The 12653-nt window shown below is 35.4% G+C and overlaps 2 protein-coding genes and 1 long non-coding RNA gene across 5 annotated transcripts; 2 read left to right on the forward strand and 1 right to left on the reverse strand.

The window, feature by feature from the left end:
* Positions 1 to 5331, forward strand: LOC121266106 (WRKY transcription factor 44). 2 transcript variants are annotated; one of them, XM_041169834.1, is made up of 7 exons: positions 1 to 296; positions 480 to 565; positions 2317 to 2788; positions 2867 to 2998; positions 3260 to 3996; positions 4400 to 4558; positions 4663 to 5331. In XM_041169834.1, the coding sequence occupies exons 3-7, from the start codon at positions 2573 to 2575 to the stop codon at positions 4847 to 4849; spliced, it is 1431 nt and encodes a 476-aa protein (XP_041025768.1). In that variant the 5' UTR covers positions 1 to 296; positions 480 to 565; positions 2317 to 2572; the 3' UTR covers positions 4850 to 5331. The 2 variants fall into 2 exon arrangements, with proteins under 2 accessions (XP_041025768.1, XP_041025769.1); XM_041169835.1 differs by lacking the exon at positions 480 to 565.
* LOC121266110 lies at positions 2872 to 5939 on the reverse strand. The gene is made up of 2 exons (XR_005940740.1): positions 5681 to 5939; positions 2872 to 3163 (listed from the first exon to the last, which is right to left on the reverse strand). It is a non-coding gene; the product is annotated as an uncharacterized LOC121266110 (long non-coding RNA).
* A 1605-nt stretch (positions 5940 to 7544) lies between these two features.
* Positions 7545 to 10869, forward strand: LOC121266107 (probable serine/threonine-protein kinase PBL7). 2 transcript variants are annotated; one of them, XM_041169838.1, is made up of 6 exons: positions 7545 to 7679; positions 7786 to 7937; positions 8179 to 8375; positions 8910 to 9099; positions 9196 to 9587; positions 10137 to 10869. In XM_041169838.1, the coding sequence occupies exons 2-6, from the start codon at positions 7823 to 7825 to the stop codon at positions 10437 to 10439; spliced, it is 1197 nt and encodes a 398-aa protein (XP_041025772.1). In that variant the 5' UTR covers positions 7545 to 7679; positions 7786 to 7822; the 3' UTR covers positions 10440 to 10869. The 2 variants fall into 2 exon arrangements, with proteins under 2 accessions (XP_041025772.1, XP_041025771.1); XM_041169837.1 differs by lacking the exon at positions 7545 to 7679 and having other exon boundaries at positions 7706 to 7937.
* Positions 10870 to 12653: the final 1784 nt, after the last annotated feature.

Genomic DNA, 12653 nt, shown 5'->3' on the forward strand with positions numbered 1-12653 from the left:
GTCCAAACCACCAATCTCAATTCTTTAGGACAAAATTACTGAGAATCCCAAAACAAAACAAAAAAAAAAAAACAAAAAAACAAAAAACAAAGAAAGAAAGAGAGAACAAAAATTTCGGAAACAATAAAGAAACCCAAAAACAGTTGGATCATGGTTGGATCTGCCTCATCTTTCTGCTGTAACTTTTATTTGTTTCAAACTTTTGAACTGTTTTCCTCAAGTTTCGAAAAAGCTCTCTCTCTCTGTGAACGCTTTTGAAACCACAGGAGCTGAAAAACCAGTGAGAACTCTTTGAGGTTGGTTATATGATTGGTTTTTCTCATTAGTTAGATGGCTATGGTTTCTCTCTCTAAGAGGTCAATGCCTTGTATATATGTTGTATGTTAAACTGTTTATGGGCTCTCTCTCTCTCTCTCTCTCTCTCTCTCAGAGGTCTAGTTAATTTATTTTCTTCAAAAAACTCTCCAACCTCAATACAGGTCTTGCCAAATGTTATAAACTAAGTTGGTAAATGGCGTTTCAAGAAGCCAACCAACTTCTTGGCTTGCCAGTTATTGCCATTCTGGTTAGTTCTCCCTTCTTTCCTACTATTTTTTTTTTTTTTTTTTTATTCGACTGGTTTTTTTTTTTTTTTGTTTAGATTTTGATCTGTGCTTTCTGTGCTGCGGTGTCTGTGATTTTCATCCCAACTCTAAAGGTCCCATCTTTTCATTACAACTCTCAAGACACATATTATCCTGCACTTTCGCATCCATTTGTTTCAGAAAATCTAAATTTTGATGTAAATATGGAGGAATCAGAAGGTTTCAGTGAGTTGGGTTAAGAAAATTTTCTGTTTATTGTCATATAAAAAATTATACTAATAATTATCCAAAAAAGGAAAGAATATAGGCTGGATTTTGGGTTTCCTAATGATTTGGTGGTTAAGAATCAATATGCGGATGGAGATATTTTATGGTAGTTCTAGCGTCGGCAACCAGTCCCAACTAGATTTTTGGTATTGTGACTTTGGAAGAGGGCAAAAAAAAGTTTTCGACTGTCATGACGGTTTATTGTCCTCTTGCGCTTGGAAATGTAATAGGGTTTATTATCTTCTTCGAATTGATGATAAAGCTCAAGTTCATGGCCATGGAAGAAGAATATTAAGCGCAACCACCACAGAGGAGTTAATATTCTTAAGGTAAAGAACATTCAACTTGCTGCAAACTGTAGTTGCATTCAGAACCAAGAAATTCAAGGATTTGGAGGCAGATGAGCATCATTACGCCTCCTTGCAGATGTGACGTTGGATAGGAAACCGACTATGGGATGTCTATCCGATCTTGTCTTGATGGAGAATACAAATGCATATCTAATGAAGCTTCCGAAGATGGCAGATAGAAAGAATCCATCTGAGTTATGAAACAGAAATTCCATTACCCGACTAAGGCCAAATCGACTTGAATAACCTTTTGTAGGACTTCTCAGTTCTAGTGAACATTTGGGAAACACTATCGGCTATTACTCATTCATCAATTCATTTGGTGGTTTTGTTTTCCTTTCTTCTCCTTTTGAGAGGGTATGGAATTTTTTCCAATGACTTGGTGATGACACATTCAGTAATGGCTTGTTGTGCAACTTTGATGGTGTTCAAAACTGAATTGATCCTGGGAATGGTCCCAGAGTTTGACCTGTCATGACTTCAGGTTCAGGGCCGAAAAGATTAATAGCTAATTGGGAGAATTCATCAGTTGCCAATATAAAGAACACAACTTCCTTTATATTGGGTTAAGTCCAGTTCCTAGTTCTATGTTCCCATAGTACCAAATGCAGCTCAGGCACAGTTAATCTTTAACTGAGAATTAATGCAATTTGAGGTGTGCATATCAGGTGGTATGCTAGATTCTGCCAGAGGATACTATGTGAGTAGTCAGACGATGGTAATCTCCAGCCTGGATGTTGGAAGTGACTTCTGGAGATATTGATTAATTGTTTTCTTCGGGCGATATTCATCATTTAGTAGGGATTATCAGAAATTGGTCGTGGAGTTTCCTTACAACTAATTTTTACTTAAAACTCATTATATTTCTACTAATATCTTTTATCTGCTAACTTACTGTAGTATTCTTATTGTTTGTACTTTGAATTGAAAACGGCATTACTTACTTGGTAATGCCCTTCCGTCACATTTAATGACCATTGAACTTCATCCTTCTTTCTACAACTCCTTCCACATTAAAAAGGTGAAATTTAATAATCAATATAATTCTTTCTTCTTATCATTTTATTTGTCTATCTACTATTAGTTTGTCTAATAATAATCCCACCATAATGCAGGTTTGAAGAAGAAGAGTTTTAACTGTGTACACTGGAACCAATTCGGAGAACAGAAACATTTGAAGCACATTTCAGCCATCCTACCTTAAAAGTATCACCTCCCAACACGTTTATAATCTACTCTTGCTACCCCTCCAGTAGAAGATTATTGATTATTCCAGGCATATGACGATTGAAGTTCGAAGCTTTCCATTTGTTGGGTGGGGCATATCATTCTCCATGAAACCATAAATAGAACAGCATATTATCATTCGAGATGGATATTAAGGAAGCAGAGAGAGTAGTTATTGCAAAACCAGTCGCATCAAGGCCTACTTGTTCCAGTTTTAGATCTTTCTCAGAACTTCTTGCCGGCGCCATTGATGCCTCACCTTCCAATGTATGTTCAACTGCAGTTGCTGCTATTCGACCAAAGACTGTGAGGTTCAAGCCAGCAGTGATTCGTGCTCCAGCTGGGCTGGTTTCTTCCCAGGTGATCTTCTAGGTCTTCTAAAATGTCCTTTATTCTGTTTTCTTATCTTCTGATCTTTCTAATCCCCATCGATTTCAGGCTGGGATCTCTGGAGCAGCAGTTTGTAATTCATCTGATAATGTTTCGAAATTTGATAGCAAATCCACTGTGGTATACAAACCACTGGCAAAACTTGTATCAAAGACGACCGTTTCTCTCTTGGCAAATATGGTCAGTTGCTAAGATCTGCATGGTGTTATAGGCGTACCTCTTTTTTTCCTGACATCTATGGTCTTTTAATGGCTATTCGTGTTGTTCTGTTGTCATTTTACTTATCTATTCGCGTTGTTCTGTTGTCATTTTACTTCTCTTTTCCATCCTCATGAAGCTTCAATCCTATCAATGCATTGAGAAGATATGAAAATCAAACTTGGATAACAGTATACTTCTGAAGTAAGAGATTCTTTCTTATTTTGTTTTTTAAATGAACAGGGAAATTTCAGTACTAGTCATCAACAACAACAACAATCAGTTGAGGCCTCTGTCCAACATTCAAACCAAGAAAAACGTAATTTCAGGTCCCAAATTAGCTCAAATCTTCACCAGAACATTCCATCACATGTTGAAAGTAATCAGACAGGTGGGCACTCCAAGATAGCATCACAGAACTTGGAAGAGGATCCAAAAGTTGTGTTGAACACAGCTAATAGTGATAGGCCTTCTTATGATGGATATAATTGGAGGAAATATGGCCAAAAGCAAGTCAAAGGAAGTGAGTACCCAAGAAGTTATTATAAGTGCACGCACCCAAATTGTCCTGTGAAAAAGAAGGTTGAAAGATCGTTGGATGGTCAGATTGCAGAGATTGTCTACAAAGGTGAGCACAGTCATTCAAAGCCACAGCCTCCTAAGCGCAACTCAGCAGGGACACAAGGGCTAGGATTTGTATCTGATGGACCTGGTCAAGATGCCAAAAATACATTGTGGGCTAATCCCCACAATGAAGGCAATGAGGGTTCTGAAGGCAGAGTAGAAAGTCAGAATGAGGTAGGATTACCTGCGCGTTCGACTTATCATGGTAATGTTCCAGTGCCTTGTGATCCTGTTGCCACTGGAGCAGTTAATGTTGGCGGTGTCACTCCTGATAATTCCTGTGGTCTTAGTGGAGAATGTGAAGAAGGGAGTAAAGCAATGGAGCCAGAGGATGATGAACCCAGAAGTAAAAGAAGGTAAGAGTATGTGTATTTTAATAGCAGACTGAAATGAAATCAATACTGGGTATACCAAAACTAGGGACCCTATCTGAGATGGTTGTGTTCTGTATGGCCCACTTTGTTACACAACATGCCTTTCCCACTCATGGTTTTCAATAAATGGTAGAAGAATGTTAGTGGTATGTCCAAATTTCAGCGTATTGAATCTATTGATATAATTACTATCCCACTATTTATCAAAGACATGACGCAAAGTTTTTCTTGTGCCAATCCCTTTGCCTTTCTTTTCTTTCATCCATATATTTCTCCCTGCCGTCCTTGCCTAATCCATGAGATCTCCTTTTCAGCGCACATCATTTTCATCACTTTCATTCAAGTGGAATGCGTTAATTTTTGTCTGAACTATCCTCTGCTTCAGGAAAAGTGAGAGTCGATCCTATGAAGCAGGTGTATCGGGGGAAGGCATACAAGAGCCCCGAATTGTTGTGCAAAACTCCACAGATTCTGAGATAATGTCTGATGGTTTCCGCTGGAGGAAATATGGACAGAAGGTTGTGAAAGGAAATCCATATCCCAGGTTGAGATACATGTTTTTTTTTGTGATATAATCTCTTGGTGAAAAAGTGTTTAGTCTTTCTTTCCAGATAGTATTTGTTAAGCATCCCTCAATGCATCTTGCAGAAGCTATTATAGATGTACCAGTCTCAAATGCAGCGTGCGCAAACATGTGGAAAGAGCATCCGATGATCCAAGAGCTTTCATTACGACATATGAGGGAAAACACAACCATGAAATGCCACTTAGGAACTCAAATCCAGTGGTTTCTGAAACAGATTCCCTAGCCCCGAAAGGTAAAGATAAGCAATGATTGACACCATGCCCTGAAAGCTTCACCAACCCATCATTCGATCAGACAAAGTAGGTCGGGTGAGAGTTCAAGGGGATCAGAAGCCAAACGACTAATGCAATCAGAAATGATGGATCAGTTTTCCTCTCCTCCGAATCGAATTCTCGATGAAGACTACTTTTCTTTCCTTTTATTTGCTCCTCTCCTTGTGGGTAACAAAGATTATTAGATGGTAGCACAGTTGTCACATTAAGCCTATTCAACTTTTTGCCTCTGAGCTTTTTACTACAGTATCTCTTTTGATTGTTTAACACTCCATATAACTAGTAGACCTGAATTCCACATCAGGTGTTATATGTATGCACTCTAGTTTCATTCAGCTTCTTGAATTATTGTTTATACTTTACAACCTATGTGCTCATATCACATGGACGTGGAAGAACATTCAAAATGTAAGATTCTTTAATATCTCCTTCCAATGAACCTCATGACTTCAGATTTTCTGTGGCATGGCCTGCACGTTTTCAATGCTCCGATGCATATCAGTAATATATTCATGATCATTGTTATCTAGTTCGTACATAGCAAGATTTGCTCATCTTATCTTGCTTTTCTGGAAAACAAAAGGCCTACTTTCCATTCCTATAGAACGTTGCATTTTTTTTCTCTCAATCATTGATGCAAAATCAAAGATTTCATCAGCAAGGTCATAAAGCACAACATATAGATGCATCAACATCGGCAAACACGAAATATTTTCATTAAAAAAAAACATATTTTTTCATGGGAATAAAAGTGGCAAAGTTTCCTTTAATATTGTAGATGAATGGATTAGTAGAAGATGTAGCTTACCAAATCTGGAAAAACATGGCTGTCCCATAAATTCAAGCTTATTTGTGGGAATAAATCACTGTAAATGGCGTCTTTTGCAAGTTGGAAGATGCTCTTTTACTGTTTCAAAGCTCCAAAATCAAACCAAAAGCCTCCACACCTAACTTGGGTCGGGGTTTCTTCCTCCTGAAGAAGAAAACAAAGACATGCCACGAACACGGTTTGACTACGCGCTGTTCAGTATTCAAAAACGAGAACTCGACCCATCATTAGAATTCATAAAAATAATTTATAATCATAATTTTATTGTAAGTAAGTTTGACTGATACGATTGAAATCAAATTGTGGGGGCCCATAAAAGAAGAACCTTTTGCCTTTCTTACCAGCTTTTCAAAGTTATTGGATATCATCTCATATTTAATAATTCTCTTATTTGATTATAAATAAGATCTATCCAACGATGCTCAATAGACAATTGCCCATATCTATAATCTATAGCTTATATATAATTTTCATAGGAATTTTATTTTTGCTAAGCCAAATCATTTAGCCTCATTCACTTTCACAAGATTTTTCCATCTCATCTCATCTAATTATTATAACTTTCTCAAATTTTCATACAAAATAAAATAAACAATTTAATTTTTTCAAATCTCAAAACAAAAATAATATTAAAAAATATATTCTATTAATATTTTATTCAACTTTCAACTTTTTTTTCAATTCATCTTTTGTTATCTGCAAAAACAAAGACGGTGGTCTTAGGTCTCGTTTGTTTTTAAAGATGAGATGAATTGAAATTAAAGTTAAAAAATTGAATAAACTATTGTTAGAATATATTTTTTAATATTATTTTTGTTTTGGAATTTGAAAAAATTAAATTGTTTATTTTATTTTATTTTGTATTGGAAGTTGGAAAAATTATAATGATTAGATGAAATGAAATGAAATGAGATGAGATGTTTTCTGAAAACAAACAAGACCTTAGTCTTACATTAAATGAATTAATCAAATAAGAGAAGCAAGATCCTATACTACAGTTATAAATGACTAATTCATGGTCATTTAAGTTTAAAAGAATTTGAAAAGCCACATCAATAAATATTAGATAAGTTGTAATTTTAAGACTTTGAAAACACTTTGTATTTTTTTAGTGCCTCATCTTCTTTTGTCTATATTTAATAAATAATGAGTTTTCTATGCATCGTACGGTCACCCGACAAGTTATTAGAAAAAGTCAATCGATTATAAAACAACTGTTAAAAAGAGTAATTGATCATTCAAAGAAAAGGCCTATCGAAATACTATAAAAATTTGAAAATATTTTCAAATTACAACTATTTAAATCTCACTCATATCTTTTATTTTTCTTTGTACCAATTCTACATTTAGGTCTCGTTTAAATATAAAAATCATCTCATCTCTCTCATCATTACAATTTTTTAAAATTTACATACAAAATATAATAAAAAAATTTAATTTTTATAAATTTCAAAATAATAATAATATTAAAAAATAATATTTTAATAATATTTTATTTAATTTTTAACTTTCATCTCATCTCATCTCATCTCATCTCACTATCTAAACCAATCTATTCAAATATGATAAGATCTCAACCACTCCAAGCATTTTTACATAATAAAACAAACTAAAAAGTAAGTAAAATACTTAAGAGCAAGTATCATGTGTGTCTCAAAATATGAATTGCTGAGATCAACACGGCAATGATGTTATTAGAACATGAAAAGGAGAAAAAAAAATGAGAAGAGAAAAAAAAATCCAACCATCATCATCATATCCATAGGTGGTGTGGTGGGAACCACCCAACAGGGATTTGTGTGCACAACAAATTGACCTAATTAAATTAATGACATTAATAATAAATTAAAACAAAAAGGGTTACACAACTGTAGCTTTAAACGACAGCGTCGCACGTCTAATGTAGCTCGGTTTGAAAGGTCCCTCTGGCCCTCACACAGCCAGCCAGCCAGCCAAGAAACAGGTTTTCTTGGGGTGAGGTGGGCTCGCTCTTCTGCTCAATTTCAATTTAAAGTTCTGTATAACTTCTACGACCTCTCCTTCTATGTAAAAGACTGATCTTTTAACCTTCCCTTCCTTTTCTCGGGGAATACTCTCTGCTGGCATTTTCAGAATTAGAACATGGGTTGGTTTCCCTGCTCTGGAAGATCACACAAAAGTAAGGCCAAGGTGATGAAGAAGAAGAAAAACTTGGAGCTGCAGGAGAGCCCGCTTGATCGGATTAAACCCAGTTCAGGTATTTAATGTCCATGTCTGTGTCACCACCCTTTTGAGTTCATCTTGCTTTCAATTGGTTGTTACAGTGATTGGTTGCTGGTGTCCTTGGATTCTTTTTTATTTTTAAAATATTTTTTTATTCGTTTTGAGGTCCCGATGATTCTGGTTGCATCTGCTTTTTCTGCAAGAAACTCAAGCTTTATTGTGGCTCTTTCCTAACCTTTTCAATTTGCTTCCGCTTTCCACTCGTGTGTTTCCAGAGAACTTGAAGATAAGTTCCTCCTTAGCATCCAAGGAGGCCTCTAAAATCGGAGGCTCCAATTATATTTCGGAATCGGCGCAGATATTTACATTCCGTGAGTTGGCAGCTGCGACTAGAAATTTTAGAGCAGAATGTTTTTTGGGTGAGGGAGGTTTTGGTAGAGTATATAAAGGACGTTTGGAAGGGACCGATCAGGTTAGTTGAGTCATCACATATTAATCATTCATAAGAGAAGCAGATGATTGAGATGAGTTATAATTACGTTGCATCTGGTTGCTTTCTCGCAAAAAAAAAAAAAAAACCATTTATGCTTATTTTTTTCCTGCTAATGATTACTCCTTTTTCTTCTGCTCACTTTTGATATTTAAGATCGTCTTCCGAAAGTTGTGCTTCTTATCTATCTTACAAGATAGGGAATTACGATTTATGAATTGAGCTTTAAAGAGCTGGATTGGATTCAGAGATGAGATGAGATGATTTTAGATGAAAGATGAAAGTTAGAAAAAATATTGTTAAAATATTATTTTTTAATATTATTATTGTTTTAGGATTTGAAAAAGTTGAATTATTTATTATATTTTACGTGAAAATTTAGAAAAGTTGTAATGATGAGATGGGATGAGATGAGATGAAACACTTTCCGAATCCAAACAAGGCCTAAGCGTGTGTGTGTGTGTGTGAACTGAGTTGACAGTGAAATCTGATCCTTCTAAACTGGGTTTGGTTCAGGTTGTAGCTATCAAGCAGCTTGATCGCAATGGGTTACAAGGGAACAGGGAATTCCTTGTTGAAGTCTTGATGTTAAGTCTGCTACACCACCCTAACCTTGTTAATTTGATTGGTTATTGTGCTGATGGAGATCAAAGGCTTCTGGTTTATGAATACATGCCACTAGGATCTTTGGAAGATCATTTGCATGGTATATACATTGTGTTACAGGTTTCACGCTTTATTTTTATTTGTTGTTATTTGTTCATCTGTAATATAATGCTTGTCTCTTATGCTTATTTTGCAGACATCTTACCTGGTAAGAAACAACTTGATTGGAATACAAGAATGAAAATTGCCGCTGGGGCAGCAAAGGGATTGGAGTATTTACATAACCAAGCTGATCCTCCTGTTATATACAGAGATCTGAAATGCTCCAACATTTTGCTTGGTGAAGGATATTATCCCAAGCTATCTGATTTTGGCTTGGCCAAACTCGGGCCTGTTGGGGATAACACACACGTTTCCACAAGGGTCATGGGTACCTATGGATATTGTGCTCCGGAATATGCAAGGACAGGTCAACTGACTGTGAAATCAGATGTTTATAGCTTTGGGGTTGTTCTTCTGGAGATCATAACGGGTAGGAGAGCAATTGACAGTTCAAAACCTCCAGGAGAGCAGAATCTGGTTACATGGGTAAGAAATCGTTACGTTTATTTAATTTTACTGATGCTGATAAGGTTTTAGGGCCTTTCTTGTATTTTTATTTTTTTCATACTGAGGTCTCACTTTATTAGATTAGTGATATACTCTACTGACAGTATCACTGGAAATGCTCAGGCTCAAAGGGCATAGATTCTATCGTATTATGACCTGCCTAAGAGGGTTTTCTCTTGATAAATTGTGAACACCTGTATGTTATATGTAGTTAAATGCCCGACACATGGCTATCTCCACAAATAGGTTTCTAGCATATGCTTCTCTTGCCCCTTTCTTGCCACATCAAATATATAAACATGTAGTAATTTTTAGATATATTCTAGAGGTTACTTTTAGAAAATGAAGGAAAAACGGAAATGAAAAGGAGAAGAATTAAATGAGAAAGAGAAGGATGTAATTCGAATTTGCAACTTGAGGATCTTGTCATCAATTTAATACCAATCGTTGACCTAAAAATTGATTATAATCTATACAAAAAATTATGATGTCTATTGTTTATGAAATTTTATTTTGAATTAATGCCAGGCAAGACCATTGTTCAAAGATCGTACAAAAATCTGGCAAATGGCTGATCCATTGCTCCAAGGTCAGTATCCTTCAAGGGGCTTGTACCAAGTTCTTGCGATTGGAGCAATGTGTGTTCAAGAGCAGCCTCATTTGCGGCCGGCCATTGCTGATGTTGTCACTGCTTTGACTTACCTTGCTTCGCAAAAACATGACTCTGATAAACAGCGAGACCAAAGCTCCCGCCAGTCTCCCTGTTCTCCTCAAGTAAAGGGAAGTGCTAAGAAGCTCAATCGTAAAGTGGATCTGAGAGAGATTGAATAGAAGACTAACTCGAGAGTGTTTCTATGGTAGAAGTGAATCCAAAATGGTTCCTTCCATACCGAGTGGGCTGGTGTCACAGGCCAAACATGGCTACTATTTTTGTCCTACCGAGATTGATGCTTATATAGGTGATATATTTATATTGTGGTTGGTAATCAGAAGCTCAGTGCTTGGTTGTGAGTGATTGGTCTTTGAGTTTCAATCGTGCCTCGCTATCAAATTTTGCAATGGTCTAGATAACAGAACGATACTGATACATTTGTCTTTAGAAGATATTTGCATGTTGTTTACTTCATGTGAATGGTGAGGTCAGGTTGCAGTACACAAAGAGGCCTCCCTTGTATTTACTAGTCCCAGCTGTGGTGACCTTTGCTTGATCCTGGTGTTTTTGTGTTCTACTGTTGTATTCTAACAATGAAAGCTGCTTGATTTAAAAAAAAGTTCAGCCTTTACGGTATGGTTTTGCTTTCCAATTTCCATTTGGCAAGGGTAGTAGTTTCCTCTTTTTCGAAAAATATGGTTGGTGATCCTTGTGGTGGTGGTAGGAGATTGTCTTGGAGTTGTGATCACCAATGTCAAGATCTATACATTGAACTAACGGCTGTAACACCAACCTCCATGAAAGGGGTACTTGCTTCCTAAGGGTAAAAGGCAACCTCAGAACTTGGGAAGATTGATGCAGTAAAATTACTTAAAATCAAGAAGAAAATTGGAGGGAAGGGAGAAAAATAGAAAAGAGGCCTAAAATGGGCAACCCAATTTTCAAGGAAAACCAAGTGAAAATTAAGCCTCGTTTGGATACACAAACGGTTTCATCTTATCTCATATTATCATTATTAAGTTTTTCAAATCCCAAAACAATAATAATATTAAAAAAATATATTATAACAATATTTTATTCAAATTTCATCTAAATCCATCTCATCTTATCTCACAATTCAAATCGGGGCCTTAATGTTAAGATCTAACTCTAGCCATGACATAACCACCTATGCTAAGAATTTAATGTGATTGTTTCCTGAATTAGCTTGGGAATACTTAATTGGATTTGTGTTTTCTAATCTCATTATGAAAGTCATGAAATTTCAAGTTCCTATTGTTACTGCCAATGAGGCATTGCAAAAAGGTTTTTTAGACTATGAAATCTTCAAATGGAAGAGGTTGTGAACGTTGCATTTTTGGATCTGCACCTCAACCTCCAGCTAAAGTAGTATCACGTGGCTTTACTGATTCAAATATAGTTGTTTACATCACTACTCCTTCCAATGAAAGAATAGTCAGCCATTGACCATCTACTCCTTAGTAATGGCCAAGGTTTGCCGATACATCATATTCACTCTTCTAAACAACAATATTCATATCACTTACAAAAGTGGCCCGGAGTTACTATACTCTTCCATTTTCTAGGTCTATGCACGTGTCATGTTCTCCATAATTACAACTTAATATTCTTTGATGTATGGACAATTATAGGACTGTTCCGGATTCAGATATAGATAAACTGTGATCCCAAATTGGGTATAAATCTGGATGCGGATATCCGGATTCGGGTATGTAAATATTTACATTTAGGTGGATTCGGGGATATCCAAAAAGAATTTCTATAAAACCGAATTTTCAAGATTTTAAAATAAATGAAAATCAAAATAGAAACAGATCGGGCTGCCCATGGGGTAGCCACACACATGGGCGGTTTTCTTTTTTTGTTTTTTTTTTTTTAAAGAAAAATGCTAATAGAACCGATAAAAGTTACCGATAAAAGTGACCGATTAAATATTTTATTTTTTATTTTATTTTTACTTAATGATTAAGGAAGTCACTATTAGTAAATTGATATTTTTTTTATTTTTTTAAAATGTTTAAAGATATATCAAAAAATAATTGAAATAAAAGGGAAAAAGAAATACATTTACACTTATCGGTCAAATTTCATCAATTCATCATCGGTCTCAGTAGCATTACCTTTTTTTTAATTTAATATATGTGCATATATTTTAAATTTTATTTATTTTTCAAAAAACATTTTAAAAAAAATTTGACTTATACTGTTAACCAAATCCGCTAACTGTAACAACTCAAAATATCCATTCCGTATAAAGTGGACCATGTATCATGATTTAAATATAGGTAATGATACACCTAAAACTCTTTTACAATTACTTACAAGTCATTTAAAATCGACCAATATAATTATGTCATTTTGCTAAAAAATAA

Source organism: Juglans microcarpa x Juglans regia, chromosome 5D (assembly GCF_004785595.1).
Source record: "Juglans microcarpa x Juglans regia isolate MS1-56 chromosome 5D, Jm3101_v1.0, whole genome shotgun sequence".
Classification (NCBI taxonomy): Eukaryota; Viridiplantae; Streptophyta; class Magnoliopsida; order Fagales; family Juglandaceae; genus Juglans; species Juglans microcarpa x Juglans regia.